At 38.7% G+C, this 24,957-nt stretch overlaps 2 protein-coding genes across 3 annotated transcripts; both read right to left on the bottom strand.

Moving 5' to 3' along the window:
• Nucleotides 1–3,710: 3,710 nt before the first annotated feature.
• Nucleotides 3,711–14,434, bottom strand: LOC105052996 (two-component response regulator ORR26). Of its 2 annotated transcripts, XM_010933990.4 has the most exons (5): nucleotides 14,142–14,433; nucleotides 7,503–7,655; nucleotides 6,984–7,370; nucleotides 6,695–6,771; nucleotides 3,711–5,043 (listed from the first exon to the last, which is right to left on the bottom strand). In XM_010933990.4, exons 1-5 carry the CDS (start codon nucleotides 14,266–14,268, stop codon nucleotides 3,976–3,978), a joined length of 1,812 nt encoding a protein of 603 aa, XP_010932292.1. In that variant the 5' UTR covers nucleotides 14,269–14,433; the 3' UTR covers nucleotides 3,711–3,975. The 2 variants fall into 2 exon arrangements, with proteins under 2 accessions (XP_010932292.1, XP_073100094.1); XM_073243993.1 differs by lacking the exon at nucleotides 7,503–7,655 and having other exon boundaries at nucleotides 14,142–14,434.
• Nucleotides 14,435–17,994: 3,560 nt separating this feature from the next.
• Nucleotides 17,995–24,746, bottom strand: LOC105052995 (B3 domain-containing protein Os01g0905400-like). The gene is made up of 5 exons (XM_010933989.4): nucleotides 24,241–24,746; nucleotides 22,115–23,354; nucleotides 21,914–22,006; nucleotides 21,639–21,808; nucleotides 17,995–18,502 (listed from the first exon to the last, which is right to left on the bottom strand). The coding sequence occupies exons 1-5, from the start codon at nucleotides 24,598–24,600 to the stop codon at nucleotides 18,257–18,259; spliced, it is 2,109 nt and encodes a 702-aa protein (XP_010932291.1). The 5' UTR covers nucleotides 24,601–24,746; the 3' UTR covers nucleotides 17,995–18,256.
• Nucleotides 24,747–24,957: the final 211 nt, after the last annotated feature.

Consider the following 24,957-nt stretch of genomic DNA (forward strand, 5'->3'; position numbering starts at 1 on the left):
AATTTATTAAAAATTATTTTATGACTCACTAACATTCAAGAATTAATTATTGTTAATTTTGATTTCAAAAAAATACATATTTTATATAGCTCTCTATATAAGTGCTAGTTTTCTGATTTAAAAAATTTTCAGGATCCGTAACATCAGATAGTCACAAATTGTGCCCAACTGACTTCACCAATTTGAATTATAAACTACTTTGAATTAAACTTATCTTGTCAAAATTTGTTGAAGCCAGTTGGGCATAATTTATGATTTTCTATCGTTACGAATCCTGAAAATTTTTTAAGTCAGAAAACTAGCACCTGTATGGAGGACTATATAAAATATATATTTTTTTAAAATTAAAATTAATGGTAATTGATCATTGGATGTTAGTGAGTCACAAAATGATTTTTAACCTATTCGTTCTGAAGAAGGAAAGTTTTAAAAGTTTCGGGTTTGAAAAAAATTTGAATTAAAATCCAAGTTTTGACTTCTTATTCTCAAATATTTTAATTTTTTTGATATTTTTGTTGATTCCAACTAGAGGGTATTTACTTATTTACATTTATGTTTTAAAATTTATGTAAATAAGACACAAAAATGATGACTGACTTATAGATTATAAAGTCACTCTATCAAAGCGCAACTCATTTTCTGGTCCATCTGATCTCTAGCTGGTGGTCAGATTGGTGAGTTGGCAAAGAAAGAATGAATTTTTTTTTAACAGTATTTTTATAAATAATTGGAACTCGATATTATTTTAATAATTTTTTTAAAATTAATCATAAATAGATAAAAAATCCGTCGTCCTAGATACAGCTCATGGAATGTAATATCTCTAAACTTGGAGAAATTATACCCCACAATGCTTGCACTATTTGACTGCACATGCAATCAATCATAGCCATCCGAGCTTGTGATTCTCGTTCATCAAGTGCTCATCTAGGTGTATTGTTATAGAAATAAGTGACTGTAATTATCTGTATGCATCACAGAATAGGATATAATTTGTCCTAAAATTGAATCCCTATCTTTTTTATTTTATTTCTTTTTTGTTTTCCTGCTTTTATGAGAGGTTGAAGGGCTCCATAACAAAATTGTGCTCGCCTTGACTTAGCCTATGGACAGTTGCTTGCCAGATCATGAGGTAGGACCATTTCTCAGAGCAGGAGGGATTATGATAAAAGACATATAAATGCTCGGTCAAGAGATTAAGTTAAGCTGGAAACTCTTCAAAGCTGAATTCTTCCAATCCGATATTGATATAGGCCAAACGATAAATCATCAAAATAATCACGTATTCGATAGCAACTGAAAATTAAACTAAAATAACGAGAGGAGTAAAATAAGTATCAACATTCAAGTTAAAAATGAATTAATGGAAAATGTTCTAATACATTTAGTCCATGGAAGCGTCAAACCCAAGCGAAGTTTCAAAATTTATTCTCCAATAAATCTAAGAAAGTCTATTAGGACTATATAACAGATAGTAATTCTATCATCTATCATCTTTCTTACAATGGAAATGATTTAATAAGAAACTCCTTGCCTCTTGGTCTAAGACGAGCAGAACTTCATATGTTTATGCTAATCACCCTGCCAGCGAGCATCCTATGCTTTTATATATATATATATTCACCTAAGAAAGCATGTTTATGCTAGTTCTCTACCAGACGAGACTTCTAATATAAGAAGAGAGATGAAGTCAAGGAATTCAGGATCTCTCTCCACCCCCTCCATCTCCGCTCTCAACCTCAACCAAAACTCCATCATTACGCCCACCTCCACCACAATGCATTGCCAGATGAGCGCCGGCAGCTGCCTCGACTCATGTTGGGACCTGAACTCAATCAGAACTGCCTCCTCGAAGCCTCTCTGTCGCTCTCGGGTTTATTTATAGTTGCTGCAGCTACTTTAACCGTGCATGGTGGATGAGCTGAGGTCGAGGAGGGAACAGTGAGGCAGAGTCCAACCATGCATGGCCATGGAGGTGCCACCTGCAATGAGGTGAGAGAAGAACAAGCCATGACCTTCCAAAAAAGTGAGTTGCACTGCATGGATTGGGTCGCCATATTGATTTATATCGCTTGCTTTGATCGGCAAGAGCTAGCTGAATTGATCCATGGGAGGGTGGAGGAGGACTAGCTCTTCTACAAAGACATTTTTTTCTTCTTCTTGTTCATTTCCTCAATTAACTATCAACCTTCAGTAGTATGTGATATTTTTTCTCCATTTTAATAATATATTTGGGTGGGGTTTTCCCATCTTTTTCATATATACAAGAAAAGCATGGATTTAAATGCCGATTAGCCAGGCAAAACATGCACAAATGCATGATTTATGTTGTGCCAGTGCCTCATCGGCATCTCTTATTGGCACGGCATCAGCTACTTGATGTAATACCAGCTCAAACCAAGCATAACAAGCATGATTAACATGGCAACTACCTTGCCGATGCCATGTCTGAACAACACAACCATGCAATACTAAAATTCTTATCCTTCCTTTTTTCTTAATGTCACAACTGGTGATTATAATGCTGTCATTTATTGTACACGCAGGAGGTTGTTTCCTTTCCAATATCATCTATGTTATGTTGCCACTATGCTTTGCAGACCAACTTCTTTTCTAGAGAAAGGGAGTTAAATTTTTGGTTAATGTAGAGCTGTAGTTTGTTTTGTGTAAAATATATAGTTTCTATTCCGATTCTAATATATAAATATTATATTGCCAAAGATGTTAAGCTCCTTTGATCAATAAGTGCTTGGCATCTAGAGAGATAGGAATAGTGTTGTTCCACATTGCAACGCTTGCTATACCAAACCACACAACCTGATACCGAGCATAACGTACCATACTAGTAAGGTATCGATAAAGTACAGTTGCTTGGTATAGCACTATAGCAACTCATGGTACAGCAATTGTCTCATCTCCAGCAGCAAACCATGTCGAAATGGGAGTATACTCTGCCGACAGATACCATATAGGTAAGCTGCTGGCACAGTACCTCATAGCGGTACAGCAGACCTAGCTATATCATGTTCGAGAATTGTAAAATATAGAAAAGAGCAAACAATGTGCATAACAAAACATCTTTCATTCTTGCTTCAAGTTGTCATGGATATATACACCAATTGGAAGTTGCAGGTTACTTTCCAGTGATACTTGCTCACAAATGCGGTGAAACAAAAGTATATGTGAACTCAAGAAATTGGCTATATCAGTTACTGATGTGCTCATCTAATGGACAAGATGGCCTCTATTTTTCTGCAACAGAGTTGCATGTATTTTTGTCAATCAGATAAGCTCATGGTTTTCAAGTCCAGCCTCTTTGTAGAAAATTATGTTTTCAATGATTCATATTACTTCAAAGTTCGAATGGAAAATTTATCGAAAAAATTAAATGTAACATCTGTCTAGCGACTTATTATGATACAAGGTGAGAGATGCTGATATATTCTTGCAAAGAAAATTGATCTTTGAATGCATGGTTAGAAATTCCAAAGAATAAATTAACAAGGAACACCTAAATGACTTTTCCTTTACATATTGAATGGTAGAACTAATATTATTCTAAAATCAGCCACTACTTTTAGTTATCTGACAAGAAATATTAATGTAGATTATAGAAATACACCTGTGCATTTACATGTAGATGCTTGTGAATCTGTAAAAGCATAATAAGCATAGCTGGGTTCTCATGAAGTGCAATGTACAATCTATGCAGTAAAATAACATTTAAGTCACTGTCATTTTCAAGGGTTAAAGATGCAGATTGCAGAATAATCCTTACATATATCAAGTATACATTATCATAGTTTTATCTGGAATACATGCGTGCCCTAGTTAAGTGGTAGCACCATATCCTTTGATCAGGATGCTGATGGTACATTGCTAATCCCCTAACAGAGGAACCATATAGTAACATATGGATGAGCAATATCCTTCTTCAGCAGTGTTTGATTTGAAGAAAAGATATTCAAAGTGTGATTAGGCAAAAAGACATTCATCTACAATAGGGTAATCTGCTGAGTCATACAAATAATCGCAGTTAAACTCCAAGCTGTCATACCAGTTACCATGAACTTCTATCGCTGACGTCGAATCATTGTACTGAAAAATCTCCATGTTATTCAGCCCTACATTCTCAAAGCAGCCAATGCCCTGAAGAGAACACAACTGCAACTGTTCAGGCAAAGATACCAGATCTGTCTCATTTGTAAGGCTCAATTGTAGTGGTGGAGGTATCCAACCACTACATGTTTGATCATTGTAGTGATCTTTTTGGTTTGTTGATCCATCTTTTCCGCATGTTGCTCCAAAGTCTTGAGTATTGCTTAGACCACTATAGTCTTGAGTATTGCTTAGACCACTATCAACTTGAACAGAGACAGGGTTAGTCATAAAAGGCACTGGTGATATAGGTTTAATGTGGCTGCTTTTCTGATTTGTATGAACTGGTTTTAGTTCTGAAACACTACACATATCATCCTCAGTGTTGCATGTGACTGAGATGACTGATGGAGGGGTATGAACATGATCAGCAAAAACCTGATGTTCTTGGTCAGGCTTCGGCAGACATGAGTAGTCCTCTAACAAACTACAACGTTTGTGGTTATGTTTTGGATACTGCATAAATTGCATTACTGGAATACCTCCATTCCATGATTGGTGCCTTGATATGGCAGGCTCCAGTGGCTTCATGTCAACAATTGGCATCATCTCTTTGAAAGAAAGCAGTACTCCTAACTGAGACACACTGTTGACCTTCTGAGAGTCAGAAACATCACTTAATAAAGCTTGTTTACTATCCATAACTTGCAAAGACACAACATTCTTAAAGTCATCTGCACAGCCATCTGGGACGATCACTTGAGCTGGGATTTTTTGATTTGTGTAGATGTATTTTGAAGATGCACCATTTTGCTGCATTTGGGTTGAGCTATGCAGGTCAAAGTTTGCTGTGACATCCTTGGAGCTGAAATCAGATTGCATATTTCCACCAAAATTTCTTCCCTCATTCTGCTTCTGTAATCTACTCAAGTAGAGACGATATTTCTGCATAGTGAATATGCTAAAAGTACTTCATTAACTATTTCAGAAAAGAAGATGAAGACAACTTCTCAAATTAAGAAACCTATCAAAGTATTTGAAGTCATTCCAGTCAAGCAGAATGTAAGTCATAAAGTACTCAGACCACTAGCTAATGCCCAGATTAGATGTTAGATATTATCAGAAATATAGTAACAAAGAGGAAAAAATGTATATTTGCATTAAGAAATGTACAGAATCTCTTTCCTCATACTATGATGGTTGAAATGTGATTCAAATCTCATGAGCAAATATTGTCTCTGAATTGCATGACAGTGTATCACCTTATATCTCATATTGCTTGCAGTGATTATTTGATGCCATTTCTTGATCATAGACTTAGGTTTTCCCTTTTCTTCTCTTAATGCTAATATTTTAATAATCAAAATTTTAAAGCTGAACTTCCACTGGAGTGATAAACATGTATCGATTATGAGTTTCTCTGCTCTTCTACTTACCGTGATTTATTGCTATCTTTATGTCTAATATACTAAGTAGCTCATAGACTCCTTAACAATGTCCTATACAACCACCAGTTATCAGTATCTATTGGGTAAACTTTGATCTGAGGTTCACTGCAAGTCTGAGGGAGGTGTCAATAATATGGATGATATATGTGATCGAATTTAGTTCTATTTTATATTTAAATACACTCTATAATGATTCATATATTGCATTCTTGTTTATATGTCCTGAATTGTTGCTTGAAAGCTGACATATTTGGGTTAAGATATTAAACTGATGTCAGCTAAAGCTGGCTGGGAAAAACTAAACATAAATGTTGAAAATAAGCATACACGTTGGACTGGTCAGATGGGATCTCAGACTTTGGCTTGTGCACTTATTAAACCTGGATCAGAGCTCAAAGAAACCTGCTTATGGACTAACATATCACAGATTAAGCTCATCCTTAGTTTTGTCATATTGAAGATAACAAAGTCCAGTTAGTCTCAAATTACTTCCATAAGTACAGTTTGCTTTTGATTCTAATGCTGAGCCCAAGGAATACTTGAAAAAGGATTTATATGATGCCCATTATATTGAGCAAGTTCCTGCATATTAATTATTGAAATTTTTATATGACACTCAGGTTTTCCTCTAGCCAAACCTGTGTTGAAAAATTTGCTTGATTCTAAATCTCATTGGAACACAATATTATATTGCTTTAAACCTTCCCAAAACTCATAAAGCATAAATTTAAACAGGATAAAACGTGTGCCAATATTTATGAAATGAATAAAAGGCTAAAAATAAGCATAGCATATTTACAAAGTTTATTTGGCCCAATTGGTTAGTTTCACCAAAAACTCCAAAATTGGACCAGGTTTTGGAAAGGTCTTAAGCTGAAACCAAAACATTTTATTATCAACTTTGAAGTTTCAGGTGGAACTTTAAATCATTTTTCAAGTATTTGGGCGAGCTTTCCTATATAAGCCACATGAGCACATAATTTACCTCTCTACCTCTATGTCATTGCATTGGATCTGTTCAGTGATTTAGAGTTTCTGGTGCTCCTAAACAGGAAAAGCAGTTTAGAAAACCGCTGTGAAAAATCATGTGCAGCCAGTTTGACAATTCTTTCTGAATATTTAGGAATAGACATTGAGAAAGATCTTACCTGTAGGTGGCTGGCAACATTTTCCCTTGTTAATCCAGGAACATTCATCAAGTCAAGTATTTTCTTCGGACCAACTTCTGCAAGTACAGGTAAATAATCATGACTAGCAAAGATCATTGAATGAAAGATTAGAAAGCAGGTCACAAAGATACAAACAAACATTTTCAGTTGATAAAGAAACTATCCAAAAGCAATTATAGAATCTTGAATTCTACTCTGCACAGTCTTCAAGTTAAAGAAAATGGAGAGTTATTGAGAGGGCCATAGAAGTTTGCTAGCTGATACTTACTATCAAATCCTATTTGGTTTACAGCATTCACAAATTTCTGATGAAGATCGACAGACCAAACCACTCTAGCTTTCTTAACAGTCGCAGGGTCAGTAAATTCTTGATCAGCATGTTCTTTATTGTCCACATCTTTCCTTTTTCTCATAGAGTTCATATCAGTTCCATTTAAGACATGCCTGTCTTCAAAATCCTCAAATTCATTTCTTATTTGAATATCCTCATTGATATCATGACCTTCAATCTCCTTCACTTCCTGCATTTTCTTTCTATAAACATGTTGCCATATATTTTTTAGCTCCTTCATTCTCACAGGCTTAAGAAGGTAATCGCAGGCACCATGTTGAACACCTTTCATTACCCTACTTGTTTCCCCATCGATGGACATCACTGCAAACATTTGCAAATATGATCACTGAGACTTAATGTACATATGAGTCAGATGGCTTAGGAAACTAAAGTGAAAAAGCAACAAGGCATTCTATGGTCAGAAAGCTATAAATTTGGATATAGATAACTAACTGATGACAGGTAAGTCCATCTCTAGCCCAACATGTTCAAGAAGCTTGAAACCATCCATGTCAGGCATATTGACATCACTAATTACAATGTCAAAATGATCTTTTCTTTCACGAAGCATCTCCAAAGCAAATCTTGCTAAGCCACATGTTGTAACTGCAGTGCGCATGAAAAATTTGAAAAAATTGCATCATTACCCATATTGCAAAAAACAAAATGAAAATCCAAAGAAAAATTGATGTTGATGTTTCAAGATGAACAAAAGATAGAGATCAAAGTGTAAACAAAGTGCACCACTCACTAAATGAAGCCTATATTGGATTCTAGTATGTGATTCTACATAATATATACCTAAATATCTTAAGCTTAAAAAAAATATACATAGAATTAAGTAATAAAAAACATCTTGAGAAAATTTAGCAACAAGATTGAACAATGATTCCATGACTAGATACTGTAAGTTTTGGAGGAATAAAAGGTAAAGAATTTTATACTGGCAGTGTAAAGTACAGGAGGTCCTATCATAAACTAAGAAGGACAAAGAGATCCTTCCTATAGGAAGATCAGAGAACATATTTCTATCACAAGCAGAAATTTGAACAATTTGTTATAACTTTTTTGGGCACAATGTCTCATATAAAGATCATATTAGTCAATATAAATTGAAATATGTTTATATGTAAGTTAAAATACTAAAGCTGATCAAAATTCTTTATAAAAGCCTTTTCTTTTTCTTTATTGATTTTTTGAAAATGTGAGATTAGTAGGTTCCTCTAGCTAATCCAAAATAGAAATGTATTGATCCAGAAAAATCACCGAACTCGATGTAGATCACTTTGGCGACTATAGGTTGGGCTAGATAGGATCCAGGAGCAAGATCCACTATATTGGTAAGCCAAATTACAAGCCAAATTTCTGGAGGCCATAACTTAGTCATACAATATCCGATTTCAAGGAGTTTTTCTTTAAAAAAAAAAAATCAGGCAGTTTTTCTACGACATGATGCGATCCCATTAACAGGGTGGTGCCCCAATCGATCAAGCCCAAATTTTCTTGTCTGGGGCTTAAAATGAACCAGTCAAATCAAAAATTTTTCTTTGATGTAAGATTTTGACTGTACATAGCTTCCAATTTGAGAAGAATCTGACGGAGCGACAGAAGACAGAATTAATATAAAAATCGAGATCTATCTCCTGAAGAGTTTTATCTTTTCTAGATTATTTCTACTAGATATATTTATTTTAGATAAAAAAGTTCCACTAGAACTAGGAAGTTCATTCCAACCCAAATTGTTCAAGATGGAAGTCTATCTAGAAGTTAGTAATAGGAATCTGATCCGAATTGTATAAGACCGACTTTACTATTATAAATAAAAGATACGTGCCTCATTTTTAATCAATAAATAAAGAGAAAGAAAAAAGGACTTGAGCCTACTTTCGAAAATTCTCTATCTTCTTCTATATTTCTTTTGAAAGATTCGAGTTGAGCAAGTTGAAAGAAATATTTTTTTCTCTTCAATCAGATCATATATATCAATGATAGTGCTGGCAAACTACTAGTTAAGTGCTATAGACACTTCCAAAGAATGCTTTGAAGCGCTAGCATATACATCAAGTCCAACAACCAAAGTTTCGTAAAGCCACTTGAATTATTTGATGTCGTATTCTTGTAGGTCTGTTAATTTAGAGTTCACTCTAATTTGAAAGAATTAAGCATACATATAGTAAGTTGCATTAAAAACACTCTGCAAAAAATTTAACTTCTTGATGCTAGACTTTCCAAATTGCCATCCAGTAAAGTTATCATATTCAACGGTGTAGGAACATACTGGATGAAGATAGAATGATTCATCTTAATCCTCCAGTTGCATAAATCTTTTAGTAAGAAATTTTACAGACATAACCAAGAGTTTTCAGTCAATTCGTGACCAATCTGTTTCACTGAGCAGTAAAATGAAGAATAATCACTAACATTCTCACTGGTTCGTTGCAGCAAGCCATGCATAAATGTGGTGACAGACTCGCACCATCCACTTGAATGAATGTTGAAGTATTAGTTATGTAACAAAGCACTGATTCTACAATTAAATGAGGGGAAAAGATTATCAAACTAACTTGGTTTACTATGATACATGTACACATAATCATGGACCTTCTTCAATGTTCATAGCTACAAAGATATGTGCTTCTTCCAAATCATGTATGTTAGGATTTGACGCCTCGAGATTCAGCCCACATTGAGCCCACAGCGAGGTTCGCGGCGAAAAACGAAGTCCAACGAGACCAAGATCACCTGAAACGGAGCTCGGATGGAGGAGATACGAGCTTTTGAAGTCGGCACGAGAATCGAGGTGGTGGAGGACCGTCGGCGACCGGCGGCGGGCGGCAGCGGTGCGGCCACAGGCGGCGGCCCGCGGGACGCGCGACCCAGGCCCGCGCGGGACGCGCGACCCAGGCCCGCGCGGGACGTGCAACCCAGGCCCGCGCCCCTTGCCCCGGTCCACCATGGATCGGGCGGTTCACGGTGGGGCCTGTGGACCGCGTGGGCATTTTCCACGCGTTTCTCACGGTCCACGATACTATTCCGTGGACCGGAGCGTGATCAAACGGCCCAGAGAGATCCCGGTCTTGATCCGATGGTTCAGGGGGGACTCCTAATCTCTCTCTAATCAAGTTTAAACCCTGTTTAACCCTTTAAAAGGGTCCTGTGATGAATTAGAGAGGTGTGGTTGGGTTTTCTCGGTGCCGTACGAATCCGAGAAGAGAGAGAGAGGCGAGAGCGCTGTGAAAGAAGGAGCAGGAGGCTCCTGGACAGCGGTCGCCAGGCTCTTCAGGGGTTCAGGGGGTCTCCAAGAGAGAGAGAGCTTTTGTGAGGGGAACTTCAGATGAGAGAGAATTGGGTGTACAAGGGTTGAGGGTGAAGTCTCCTCTTGTAAAATTTCTTTTTCATAGTGAAGTTTGCATGCCCCGTGGAGGCGAGCCCTTTTGTGGCTGATCCACGTATTTTGATTGTTTTTTCTTTTGTTTTATTTCTTCTTTCTTCCTGCTGCATCGCGTGGTACTGAAAGAATCTTGGGAGGTGGTGTCCTGGCCAGACATCCACCCAACAAGTGGTATCAGAGCAGGTTGGTACAAGGACGCAGATTGCAGTGGTGGTGAGCAAGACTGAAGATGGAGAAAACAGGAACAATCAAGATGGAGATCAACAAGTTCAATGGTAAGAGCAATTTCTCCTTGTGGCAGGCAAGGGTGAAGGACGTGCTCATCCAACAGGGGTTGATCGATTCTCTCTTGTGCGATGAGAAACCGACCACCATGGAGGTGCGGGATTGGAAACGGGTACAGATGCAGGCGGTGAGTACCATCCGCATGTACCTAGCGGATGAGGTGGTGATCCATGTGCTGAGCGAGACTTCCCCGACCGTACTGTGGTCGAAGCTCGAGGAGTTGTACATGGCGAAGTCTCTCACCAACACACTTTTCCTCTGGAGGCAGTTTTACCAACTGCAGATGACTGAGGGACAGAGCGTGTAGGAGCATCTCAGCCACTTCCAGAAGATTCTCACCGACCTCCTTAGCGTTGGCGAGAACGTTGAGGAGAAGACCAGGCAGGGCGTTGGTTTTGCTGGCGTCGCTTCCTTCTTCGTACGAGTCCTTGGTGACTGCTCTTCTAGTGGGGAAGAGCACTATCAAGATGGACGAGGTCACCGCGGCAATACTCCAGAACGAGGTTCTCAGGAGGGAGAACCCAACTTCGAGCTCAGGTGTCGATAGCTCAGCTTTGGTGGCTTCTGAAGGTGCAGGAGGCGGTAGACGGAGCGACAGGAGATCGCATCGAGGGCGGTCCAAGTCCAGGAGAGACTTGAGCAAAACCAGGTGTTGCCGGTGTGAGGAGTTGGGGCATCTAGCCAGAGATTGCCCTCAACTAAAAAATCGGATGGTGGCTGCTGTAGCGACGGCCGGCAGTGATTCAGATGGAGATATCCTGGAGATATCTGACGAGGTATCTACTTCTTTCCATCAGTGGATATTAGATTCTGCATGCCCCTATCATGTGTGTTGCAGAAAGGAGCAGTTTGACTCCTTGGAGAACAATGAGAGCACTGTATATCTGCCGGATGGATCGAGCTGTGCGATCAGAGGCATTGGGACGGTCAGCTGGAGGACACATGACGGTGCAGTGAGGAGATTGGGGGAGGTCCGATACATATCCGATTTCAGGCGGAATCTTATCTCACTTAGCAGACTGGATTTGAGAGGCTACAGGACGATAGCTGGTGGAGGAATCCTGAGGGTGATACGCGGCGATAGGATTGTGCTGGAGGGGAAGAAGGGGAGCAGAGGACATTATTACCTCGCAGGGAGCCCAGTGCGAGGTGGAGCATCGGGAGCCAGGTGGAGCCCAGAGCGAGGTGGAGCTCCAGGAGGCGGATCGGGCACGAGACAGGAGACTCGGGAGGACGAGAGGCGACGTCGCAAGGTGAGATTCCTATTACCGCAGGATGATGCCCCGAGCAAGTCTCAGATTAGGAGGAGCACAGCATACGACGGAGATGGGATCGAGCAGCCTGGCTCGACTCCCATGTTTGCCCATCCATGATCAGCAGGCGATTGCCCCAGGGCATAGGGGCGAGGAGATCCAGAAGCTCTCGGAGTTTGGAGGAGGCCGAATATCGAGTCGAGATGGAGATTGTTAGGATTTGATGCCTCAAGATTCAGCCCACATTGAGCCCACAGCGAGGTTCGCGGTGAAAAATGGAGTCCAACGAGATCAAGATCACCTGAAACGGAGCTCGGATGGAGGAGATACGAGCTTTTGAAGTCGGCACGAGAATCGAGGCAGTGGAGGACCGTCGGCGACCGGCGGCGGGCGGCAGTGGTGCGGCCGCAGGAGGCGGCGCGCGGGACACGCGACCCAGGCCCACGCAGGACGCGCGACCCAGGCCCGCGGCCCTCTTGCCCCGGTCCATCATGGACCGAATGGTCCACGGTGGGACCTGTGGACCGCGTGGGCTTTTCCCACGCATTTCTCGAGGTCCACGGTACTATTCCGTGGATCGGAGCGCGATCGGACGGCCCAGAGAGATCCCGGTGTTGATCCGACGGTCCAGGGGGACTCCTAATCCCTCTCTAATCAAGTTTAAACCCTGTTTAACCCTTTAAAAGGGTCCTGTGACGAAACAGATAGGTGTGGTTGGGTTTTCTCGGCGCCGTACGAATCCGAGAAGAGAGAGAGAGGCGAGAGCGCTGTGAGAGAAGGAACAGGAGGCTCCTGGACAGCGGTCGCCAGGCTCTTCAGGGGTTCAGGGGGTCTTCAAGAGAGAGAGAGAGCTTTTGTGAGGGAAACTTCAGATGAGAGAGAATTGGGTGTACAAAGGTTGAGGGTGAGGTCTCCTTTTGTAAATTTTTTTTTTTCATAGTGAAGTTTGCATGTCCCGTGGAGACGAGCCCTTTTGTGGCTGATCCACGTATTTTGATTATTTTTTCTTTTGTTTTGTTTCTTCTTTCTTCCTGCTACATCACGTGGTACTGAAAGGATCTTGGGAGGTGGTGTCCTGACCAGACATCCATCCAACAATATATAAAGAGCTCTTTTCAACCCCAAGAAATCAACGATAAGCTTATGAATTCTATTAAATATTTGTTTGAAGTCTTCAACAAAGTGGTAACGTGAAACACAATAGAAAGTATGTATTCACACACCAACTTGCATAAGTATATATTCCCATCTAAACGGAAAGTAGCATATTTTAAAATATAACTTCCCTAAAGCTTCTTCCATAAAATGTAATATAAAATAATATCCACTCGACATTGACATGTAAAAAAGATAAAGAAAGGGCCTCGGGGTTAACCCATTACCATGTCCTAAGACCAAGTATTCCTTTGCAAGAGAGAAATCATATGACGCATATATGAAGTATTATTTGTATGTTGCTTAGCAACTAAATAAATTCCTCGGCAATAACATGAGATTTTCATTTTCCTGCCCTGTTTCCTAAACTTCAACAAAAGAGTGTGGAACAAGGTACAGTAACACTTCAAATTGTTACCATCTCAATTTAACTAATATTCAATCACAAGATGGTGAATTAATTTAGTCTCCCTCTGTACCCACTACAAGAGGTTCATAAACTCCAAAGTCCTAGCCTTTCAGAAAGCCAGTTTAATTAACATCTTGATAACCCATGAGAATCTCTCACTTCCAGACTGTGTGTTGAGAAACATGCTTCAACCCCATCAACTTTACATGAACAGAATGAAGAACCATAAAACAAAATCTATAAAATCCTCCAACTCTAGCATCCAATCAGAGCATGCACAAGGTGCCATATCTCAGTATGCATAAATAAATTAGACACAATACAAATGAGAAAAAACCACAAGGTATTTGAAGCAAGAACTCCCTCACCTAACTAAAAAGTTCTGATAGCAAATACTCAAACCAGCAACAAAATCCATCCTCTAGCTGGAAAAATACCAAAAACAAGAGAAAACTATTCCTAACCACCTATATGTTTGAATAAAAGCGATAAATATCATACAAAAGCTCCCATTTTTTGGAACTGCCCAAACTGACCCTATCAAGCAGAGAAAAGAGAAAGCAAGTAGAAGGAACCCATCAAAGTTGGGGCCAAACTACCTTCGTAGGAGCACTTTCGGAGCATCTTTTCCAGAATTTTTAACCAGGTTGGATCATCATCAACTACAAGAACTCGAAGACCAACCGGAAAAGCTTCGGTTCGAGAAGAAGCTGAGAGGTTCTCCATGGATATGGGCTGGTCCTCCTTAGGAGAAGAGAGCCAAGTGCTATGGGTTTTGGTCTAGGAGAAGGTCTTGGGAAGTGGAAGGAAAAGGAGGCTGGGGGGTGGGGTTCTTTGGGTGGCAACTTCTCCAATAAGCGCCCTGGTTTTGAGTGAAGAGAGGTTGTTAAAGTAGGGGCGGGTATTCCCAACGGATATTGGCGCCCTTTGGTTAAGTTTAATTGTCCGGTTGGTCAAGTTGCTTTTAGCATTTCCATAAAATAAAATTACAATAGACCAGCATTGTTATTGCATGCGCATAGAAGTTTGGTGAGAAGCTCAAAAATATCACGGAGCTTTCTAATGACAATCTATAACATGATCCATGCTTTTATTTTTTTAATGTACGAAGGTGGTACGAATAAAATCGAGACCTTGTGGAAAAAGGAGTTTCTAGTTGCGGTTTCATTTTTCAGACTAAGAATGCGCAAGTTGTTTTAAAAGCTATTTCAAGCAGTTGTAATGAAGTTAAACTAAAATTAAGATACTTGTATTCTTTCTTTCTTTTTTTTTTTTTTATAATAATAGTGGTTAGTAAAGGTAAGGACCCTTATTTCATAATAAACTATTGATAAATTATTTTAAAATACTTGATCCCTTGCTTTCATCTTCTGCCCCTTCAAAATTCTCTCCACCTTTAGCAGGACCATTCAGTCAACTAATTCTCCTTTCCTCTTTCCTTTTATTTTAAGCCACTCATCCATTAAAGCCCTCCTGTTAGTCTATTAACACAATCTTTCCCCTTTCTTTGGTTGTGCATGCTTCGTTTTCGTCTCATTGGTACACGATAGCATGTTCATTAACAATATTATTCGCCCAACATTTTGCGGCAAAAATACTTGTTCTAACTAGCTTTTTAGAAGAGAAACATATAAATATCTCCAATGACGACATTATATTAGAAAAAAAAAGGGAAACCAGCTCTTCGATCCAGACACGTGCTCCTCTTGTCTTCTGTTAACTAAGATTTTCCAGGGACCCAAAATTTTACCAGGGAATTTGGAATGTTATATGCCAAAGTGTCCATGTGGAAAGCTGCTTATAGAAATCATAAAGTATTGTAAGTGGAGGGATGGAATGTCTATTTCTTAAATCAGCACTCATAAAATCCATTACTTGGTGGATTCCCTCATAATTCAAAGCATTTGATTGATGTACTTGTGGTAGAAAGCTCAATTCCTGTTTATTATTCACAAATGAATGGCCTCCAACACACACATTTTAGTGGACAGACCATAAGATCCTATAAGATTGCAGGGAGTCCAGACACCACGAAGCTTTCTAACCAATGAACTTGGTAGATTCTTCTTTATCTACTCCCTTTAATTTTCATCATGCTAAAAACATCATTATGAACCAGCTTAATGTTGGTTTTTTTGTCCTTTTCTTTGGTGACTGAGTCATATCGCAAGGCATATTTATCCACAGACCCCAAACATTGGTTATGGGGTCTAACACAATTGTTTTACCGGCTATCTTTTTAATGAAATGACACACAATCTCAGTATATTATGTGCCAGATTATGATAGGAGCTCAACCAATATGGTCCATGACTAAGCTTAGCTTATTATGCAATACTGCAATCAGTTATCAAGTAGTTGAAACATGGCAGGATTAATTCTCGAAGCTTTAGTGATGAAGTGACAAAGCCACAGTGTTTGCCTTTTTAGTGTGGGACTAAAAAGGAATGCCCACTATCATGTAACTTTGATTAAACAAAACATTATGCTATGGTTGGGGGGCAAAGGGATAGAGGAGAAGAAATCATGTTGCTTATCTAAAAGTCTAGCTTCCTTTAAAATAACTAAAAGCAAGAATACTTCTTTACCCGTTTGGTACTTTCACGTGGGAATGCATCACCTTTAAAGTGGTGTGGAAGTGATTGAATAATTTATACCCACCCTGGACCATGAGCACCATGGATAAATTGTATGGAAATTTCCCAAGTGAAAGCCATTCAAAGAATATGCCAATGCTTAATGCTCAACAACCATTAATCTAAGGAGAGTTGCCTCTCATCGAAAAGCCACGAAATGGATTGGCCGAAAAGAATTGTTTAAATTAGCCATGGTATGGAAGAACTCATCTTTTTGATGGTCCAAATTTGGAAAATTTATCAACGAGTCCAAAGGAAATATATCGAATTGAGTTAAATACAAGAAGATAACTACCTTAAAACTTCCCCTAACTTTTAAGAGTGATTAGTTAATTCATTGACACCTTTGAAACAAACATCTGGGGAACCAAGGAAGACTTCATTGTACTACTAACAGAGGCCACCAATATGTTTACAATCTTATGACTAATCAATAGCTGCTTATTATATTGTTCGACATACCGACCTCAAGGGATTTAAAATAATGCCCCCTCAATCAATTCATTCATCCTAAAAGGCATTTAGTTACTGCTGAAGAATACTGTGTTGCAGTGATCAGTTGCTTGCAGATCAAACTCTGGGAACTGCCATTGTTCTATATTACTGGAGTTCACTTCAAATAGGTGATGGAAAGGTTTCTAGTCATCACTGTTTTTTTTTTTTTTTTCCTTTTTTTTCCTCTGAGGAAAAAATAGCCATCACTGCTTTCAAATTCCAAATGTTTGTGGTGAGCTTTTGCTCACCACACAAGTGTTCGATGCTGATGGAATGATATCCACAGAGATGGGCAAGGCATGACAGCCATCTCGTCTCCCCATAAGTGGAGCAATTTTAGTGTGGTGCTGCCACTAAAAATGGGTCATTAACTAGACTCCGCAAACCACTATATTGTTTCTCTTCCTATCAGTGGAATTCCAAGCAAATGTCATCATAGTTTCCAGGAATTTTACAAGTGATTAACTCCATTAAGATGCAAGTACAACTGCACCAATCAAATGCGATAGCAATCACCCAATCATTGTTCCAGTGGGTCCTCGAGGTTTAGAGGCACCACTTTCATATAAATGAAATGCCACCCAAGATTGTGATCATATAAATTTTGTATGTCATCTGTCTCACTAATCGTTGAGATGCAAATACAACCTGCTAGAACATTACATTTGGAGACAAGGATCGAAGAGGATTCTCACCTGATCTTTTGGAGAGACCATGTTCCTAACGATGATGATAACGATGGCAATGATGAATAAGGAAATAGAAATACTTCATGTGCTCATCCAATTCATAATCATACATCGTTTAGTTTCCAAAAAATTTAGCATAGATTGGTTGGACTCTATTCTTGTTTTTCAAATCCAAATGGAATGATTAATTTCCAAGGGGCCGGGTAGCTCGATTTAACCCAAGCTAAAGGGATCTATATCATTTACACATACTACATAATATTATATATAAAGTATATAATATACAATATATTTTTTTCATATGTATCCAAGAAAACTACGTATATTGCTTTTAACATACTCACTCCTTGAAACTTGATATTTATAATCATTACTTTAATATTTATATATCTGCATATGCAACCCTGTAGTTAAAATATGGTCTAACAACATCAAAGGCTAGATTCCGATAAAAAAAAAAAAAAAAACTCTCAAGCTATAGCTGACACATTTATAATCAGGTTAGAAATGTAAACTCATATCCAACCTATTCATTTTGCATAAACCCAAACTCACCCACTAACCAAAGCTTTCATTCATCAGTCATATCGCAGCTAAAAAAATAAAGCAAAACATGGTATGCGAAATGAATATGATCACAATGCATTTTCTAGAGGATCACAATGAAAGCTCACCATCTCCACCACAAGGCATTTTCTAGAGGATCAGGCTGAGATGAAGCAAATATTCATCCAGAGTCAGGAAAAACAAAATTCCAGAGTACTAGGTTCTCAGGATAGAAAATAAAAGAACTGCGACTAATAACCCAACTAATATGATCATTTGGGAGGTCCTGATCATCGCGGAAATTTATAGTTGGGATTATTTTAAGAATAGTTTGATTGAAATTGGATCCTATGATCTAAAGATCTGCACATTAAGTGTTGGTTCTGGTGCTTTGTGAAATTCAAATTGACAGGTATCTCCTTTTTGAAGGTTGTTTGCCTTGGAGAAATCTTCCCAACCACCAGTGAAGCCAACAAACTTGAGGCTCTCATGGTACAGGACAGGCCACAATCGCATGCATGGATCCCGAAGCGTGACCACCTTCCTTTCATATCTCTTTTTCCCCAGGCGGAATGGCAATCTGTCAGGCAACTCCTGAACAAGTAGCAAGGAGAAACAATCACCACTAGGGAGCAAACCAACTCATGAATATCAGCTGTGCCAAGGTGTTGCAACCAACAATAATCTGACTACGATAGCCATGAGTACGTCAACTTAGCAATTGGAAAGGTTTTACATAAGGGAAAGAAATGGAAGTTTAAATGTCTTAACCTATGGAAATTATAAAAAAAAAAAACAAGTGTCTTTAGATGTCATTTAACATTGTCTGCATTTTGGGTAATTATAATGACAAGTGCAATAAAGAATATAAGATGGAGATCTTGGACAAATAATACAGTCGGCAAGTGTTCTTGCTAGCATAAGGCAGTGCTTGGAAACGAGCCAACAAAATTTCACTGGGACTAAACCTAAGTAGGGAGCCCTTTTCCCATCTACGTGGGTCATTCTATGCCTGCCCTACTGCTGCCTGACCTATGCTTGTTTTAAACTGATTTGGCTTCTCTGCAGTTATCCGCATTTGCTATCTACATCCCTCTTTTTCCATGTGAGCCTCTGACTCTGCATTGGTCTCTGAGGACTCGAAGCCCATGATGCATTTCATGCTTCCATGCACTTTAGCTTCTTCAGTGTACAATTTGAATCTAAAAATGGTAGTCCTAACTAGGTTCTAACATCAGGATGTCCTTGAAGAGATCCAGCTCTTCTTAAATATTAGAGATTTTCTATGTTGCCTTTAGAGGTTCTAACTTCTAATACCGGATACCCTTGCAGAGGTTTTGCCCTTGTTAATTACTTAGAGATTTGGTAATGTTGCCTTTAGAATAGCATGTGAAGTGCTATGGTCTGTTTACTCTCAAATGGGTCCTACACCCAACTCTACAGCTGCCTGACTGGCTACTTTCTTGAACTCATCCAACCAAGTTTCTCTCTCTCTCTCTCTCTCTCGCCCCCTCCCCTCTTGTGGTTCTAAGGCTGACCAATGATTGCCTGATCTAGCCAAATTCTGCTGCTCATTCAGCCAATCATAGTCAATGTGTGTCTTTGTCACTATTCGTTCCCCAATCTCGTCTCTCCTGATAGGTTTAATTGTAAATCCACCATTATCTATTTTGCCTCTTCTAAATCGAGGGTTGAGACTGATATTTAAAATAAAAATAAAGGTACTAAAGCCAAATCAAAATGACCTCTTTGAGTTCTTACCCACAAATTCTTATTTCTATTTCTATAAGGCTTTATGTTCCCCACAGAAGGTTCATGTTCTTACTCCTAGTTTAACATGGCTGACTTCAAAATTCTCTGTATCTCTGATTCAAATAAGACTTTCTTTTCTCCAAGAAATGACTGGAAAAAACGAATACAACTGCTAAAACATGTCACTCAAAGCAAAAAAGAAGACTCTTCATCAAGTACATAAATTTGTTTTAGAATCTCAGCTGTGAGGTCTAACCACCTGGAAGTGCTAAATTTTTGTAATTTGCTGATGCAATATATTTAAGATAACTTAAAACATCTTCCAGACTAATTAACATGATTTCTTCAAAACAATAAGTCTTCCTCCATGATGCACAAACTTAGAAAGCAAGAATCACCATAGTACGTTGTTGAACCGATCGCCAAATCTAGATTTCATTCCCTCCACAAAACACCCCCTCCCAGGCCTCCCCCAGCGGCACCATTGAGAATATGTCAATATGACAAGCCACATACCATGGGTGTTGCTAGCAGAAGTTTCAGATTCAAGGGCTCAGTTCAAAAACTTCGATTTTTACTGTGATTCTTTTCATATGGAAGCCATTCTAATACAAATGCAGGTTCAAGCCAAAAAGGGAACTTCATCTATTACATGAAAAATGCCACCCTAAACTCTTAATATTTTGATATTAATTTATTTTCTATTAATAAATGTGAATTATGTAGGGGAATGTTTGCATTCTCTTTTTAATTCAAAATTTTGGAATTAGTTTTGATTGTTAGAAACCACCAGTAGCTTTTCATTTCTGCAAATTTTCTTTGGTTCGGAATATATTGACTGTTAGAGTCCAGTATTTTAAAGCCTTTCAAACTCTTGAAATGCGAGGACTTCAGTTTTTGGATGAGTAGTGTCTGATCACGGCCTCACATGAAACAGAGGATTGTTTAATAATAATTATATTTCATATTCAGAGTCATTGATTTGTTTTTATTCTCGTTTTCAGAATTTTGATAAAATGATGCATCATTTCCTGATGGGTGTCACTGTTAGTTGGTTTTGGAATCCCATAGATGCTAACATCTGATCAGACGCATGTCGATATTTTATATATTTTGAGACTCCCTCTTTTACCATAACTTGGCAATCATATCTTCACCTCTTTCTCCCTTTCCATTTCTCTTTTAAGAACATTTGTTCACTGCATATTATGTTTCTTAAGAGCACATGGGTGACTAGAGACTGTCACTTCAAAGTTCGCCAACCTTTGCTCATGCATGCAAGGCTAGCCTGAGGCAGGTAGGTGTAGCCAAGCATATGAATCCTGTGCACCTCAAGGGGCTCAATCCGCTTTAGGATAGCATCCAAAACATGCCTTCATTACCTATTTCCTATTATTTATTTATTTATCTATCCATAAATCTGCTGATTTAAATTTACTTAAACACTTGTTTCTTTTTTTATTATTTGCTGATTTAGTATGCGTTAGATAAATCCTATATGTCCCGGAATTTTATATTGTTTGTTCCATTTTTCCAGCATACAGTGGCCTAGAAACAAAGAGATTGTTCAACTGTTCGACCTTTACCAGGATCTCACTGGAAATATGGTTACCATGCAACTGCCAGCATGACACTATAAATGGCTTCTTGAAGGTAGGATAGCAGTTGGATAATATAAACAGAAGCATACTGCATAGAGAAAGAACAAAACTGTTCCACCAAATTGACAATTGTCACAAAACAAATTTGCTAGAATCAGAATTTCATTGTCTAATGGGAGCATGTGAGTGCATGCGTTTGTGCTTGTGTGCTCGTGCATGCACCTATGTGTCTGTTTCTTTGTTTCTACTAAAGTTCTCATTTCAGTGTCAGCAAGTATAAGATATTGATGAATAATTGGAGAGACTTAGCCAAAAGTTTCTCATATTTTAATTAATTGAATGCTAAGCATGGTACAATGTGTTGGAGAGCTACTCACAAGCCAAGACCAAGCATTTACAGATATGGAAAATCTTATGTTGCCATAATTTAGGGTTGGAAGGTCAACAGGATCCACGATTTCAGTTTTCACAGCTTTCAAACATTTCCCTTCTGAATATGTAGTAACATTTTCCTCATCAACTTGTAGGAATGAATGAAGCACGACTCCTGAAAATTCATTTTCAAGTTACTCGAAGATTAGAGATAGCAATAATTTTAGAGACAAGACATTCTTTGAAAAAATAGAGCTAAGACTATGAATTAAAGACTAACCAGAGTCTTTCATAATATCAAGATCTTTATGGAAAGCAGGCAAATTAATCATGCTCTGAGAGGCATTTCCATCAGCTCCAGGTGGGGCATTTTCTGCAAGAAGGTTATTTAACAGTTAATGCAACAGATCAGAAAGGTAAAATTCATTAGAACAATAGAGTTCATCAACATATAATCTTGGTTGATGCACAAGATACTGACCCATTTTCCCTCCAGACTGAGTATCTTCAGGGAACGACCTCAGATTTTTCATGTCATCATTTATGGAATTCATGACGAGTGCATTGACAGGTATATCATGGTTATTTTCAGAACAAGATCCATATTTTCTTTTTGTAGCCGCTTTATCAGCTTGCAATACAGTAGCATCCTTTTTATTATAACACAAATCAGTAAAAGCATCTCGACACACTCCAAGTTTATCCATTGAATCTTCATCAACATCATAACATATCCCTTCCTCTGAATGATTCTTGCATAGAAACTCCTTTGACGTACTCAGATTTACATGATCATTCTCAGTGTAATTTGTATTTGAAGCCTGAGATACTGAGAAGCTGTTCTCAGTGATCTTTACTGAATCAACTTTACCATAAGTTATTCCAGGTTCAGACAAGTCGATTGCATTGGTTTTGTGCATTCCCCCTTTTCCCATCTGATCTTTTTCTGTTCCATTTGGTCCTTCTGTGAAGTCTATCATTGATTCAGTAAGAGGATGGGTAATGATGGCTGAACTAGACTCACACCGAGTTTTGGCCCTAGCTTCACTACAGTCAGCTATTGATGTTCCCTTGGGGCTAATATTAGATAGGTTATGAGCAGAATCTTCACCTGCTTGCGGCATCCTTGTAGAATTTTCATCATTTAAGTGGCATATTGTTTCAGTGCGGTTCACTCTGGACTCAATTTGCAGCATTGAGCTGTTATTGTGATGAGACTTATCACTTGGACTTATACCCTCTCCCACACCTTTTGCAATGCAGTTGCTTTCAGCTATTGTAATGCCAGACAAATCACAAGGACCAGCTCTTACAATCCTTTCTTTTGTCAGTGAATCATCGTCAACAAAGTATTGCTTCTCTTCTGATGCTTTACAGCTGCTGTGATTCTTATTTGAACACAAATTATCAGGAAATAATTCATCTATTTTCTTCCTTTTACGGATAACTTTTTTACTCTTCTCACAGAAATGTAGCCTTTCACAGGAGCTAGTAGCAAAAATCTGGGCAGAAATGACTCTCTTGCTAACATGTTTGAATATCAAAAGTTCACCTACTTTGATGACATGATCCAACACAAAATTCCTCCATCCATGAGCAAAGGCCAAGGAGCCATGTACTAAAGCTATTTTCACCCTCCAACGTTGTCCAAACGAATTTTGAAGGCAAATATTCTGATCAATCAAGCCTCCTAATGCCGGAGCAAATTTTGGTGGTATAAACTGCAAATATTGTTTCAACTATTAACTTAAGAAGAGTAAAATATAGAAATTAGACTTCATTCAAAACAAAATAATAGAATTTAGACAGTTAAGATGTTCTCTAGTCAGGATTGCCAAACAGACTGAAACAAGATGATAGGCATGTAATAATGATCTGAAAGAATAAAAAATTGATAGAACCTGATAACGTTTTAGCATTGATAGCTCTGAAATGAATAACTAAACTACCAATTAACCATGTAATAGACAACCTCCTTGAGCTTATGGTCATAACCAAGTGAAAAGAAAACACAAATGGAATTTCCGTAATCATCAAAATCCCAAAAAAAAATGGGGGCACAAACCGGGCACAAAGCAACCTCACAGTATGGAATTCCGGTAATCGCAAACTTAAGCCAAACATTAGCCTATCCTACTTGACATATAACATTTCACATGCAGAAGAAGTAAGCATCTAAAGCGTTAATTCCTTTTTCTACTTCATTGGGGCAGCCTTTTTGCTAGTATTATCAATCAAAGAAATAGCAACAACCAAAGGGACAAATGAAAACATACATTACTTAGTAGGAAAATATATTTCTAAAACAAGGATCACTCAACCAATCTTTTCTTTCCTGCACACTTACCAAAAAAGAACAAAATAAAATCAACACAAAAAGAGCAAGTAATGTGGCATCAACTCATAAATTTAGCCAAAACAACACCCACCAAACCTTTTCTTTAGCCCTGAGTAAAACAATACCACATAGCAAAACCTTCTTTTCCTTAGCACCCACCAAAAATACAAAACAAACAACACGAGAAAAAAAAAAAGCAAGCAATGTAGCATTAACTGAGAGGAAAAATAGAAATAGTAAAAGAGAAGATGTAAGAAGTGTTATCGTACCAACAATTCAGTGAAATCACCAAGCATGATCTTAAAAAAGGACAATGCAATGGTAGTAGTAGTAGGAGGAGTAGGAGGAAGAGCAGCAGGAGGAGACAATGAAGAAGAAGAGGCATTGTCTCCATGAGTCCTCAAACACTTGTTGCTGTAGTCCATGCACATTAGTTTCTGCTTCTTTGGGCTCTGCATCCTCTTCTTCCGTGCTTTCCCAACCTCCTCATTTCCCTTCCTCCCCACTCCCTTTCCTTCCCTAGAATCCCTCCAAAACTTCTCTAAAAGAATCTCCCTCCTCTGAGCTCTCCTCCACTCTTTCCTCCTCCTCTCCTCCTCCTCCTCCTGCAACCATGGCTTCGGCGGCATTGCTCGGTGAAGAGAGAATGCGATCGCTGCAGCTTCCCCCCACGCGCATTGCGCGCTCCGATTCCGAGGCGCGCTCTGTAGCGTTGCGCGTCGTTCACGAAGCAGAAGCAGGCACGGGCTCTTCTTACGCTTCGTCTCTCGTCTCTCGTCTCCACCAACTTTCTTTCCCTCTCCGTGACCGCCTGCTTTTTTATTATTATTATTATTATTATCATTTTGGGCCCCCTGGTGCTGAGCTCCTCGAGTGGAACGAACATAGCCTCAATGATCCGGTCAAACATGACTCATGGTGCATCATGGCTTAACCTGGATTGCCACAATCCAAACCCCACTAACCCTAATTAATAACTAAATTAA

Source organism: Elaeis guineensis, chromosome 10, assembly GCF_000442705.2.
Source record: "Elaeis guineensis isolate ETL-2024a chromosome 10, EG11, whole genome shotgun sequence".
Classification (NCBI taxonomy): Eukaryota; Viridiplantae; Streptophyta; class Magnoliopsida; order Arecales; family Arecaceae; genus Elaeis; species Elaeis guineensis.

Coding starts and splice junctions, on each gene's coding strand:
- LOC105052995 (XM_010933989.4), bottom strand. CDS start 24,600: ATGCCGCCGAAGCCATGGTTGCAGGAGGAGGAGGAGGAGAGGAGGAGG. Junction 23,355..24,240: donor GTGATTTCACTGAATTGTTG/GTACGATAACAC, acceptor CAATATTTGCAG/TTTATACCACCAAAATTTGC. Junction 21,809..21,913: donor TGATATTATGAAAGACTCTG/GTTAGTCTTTAA, acceptor ATGAATTTTCAG/GAGTCGTGCTTCATTCATTC.
- LOC105052996 (XM_010933990.4), bottom strand. CDS start 14,268: ATGGAGAACCTCTCAGCTTCTTCTCGAACCGAAGCTTTTCCGGTTGGT. Junction 6,772..6,983: donor AAACCAAATAGGATTTGATA/GTAAGTATCAGC, acceptor CTGTACTTGCAG/AAGTTGGTCCGAAGAAAATA. Junction 5,044..6,694: donor ATGTTGCCAGCCACCTACAG/GTAAGATCTTTC, acceptor TTCACTATGCAG/AAATATCGTCTCTACTTGAG.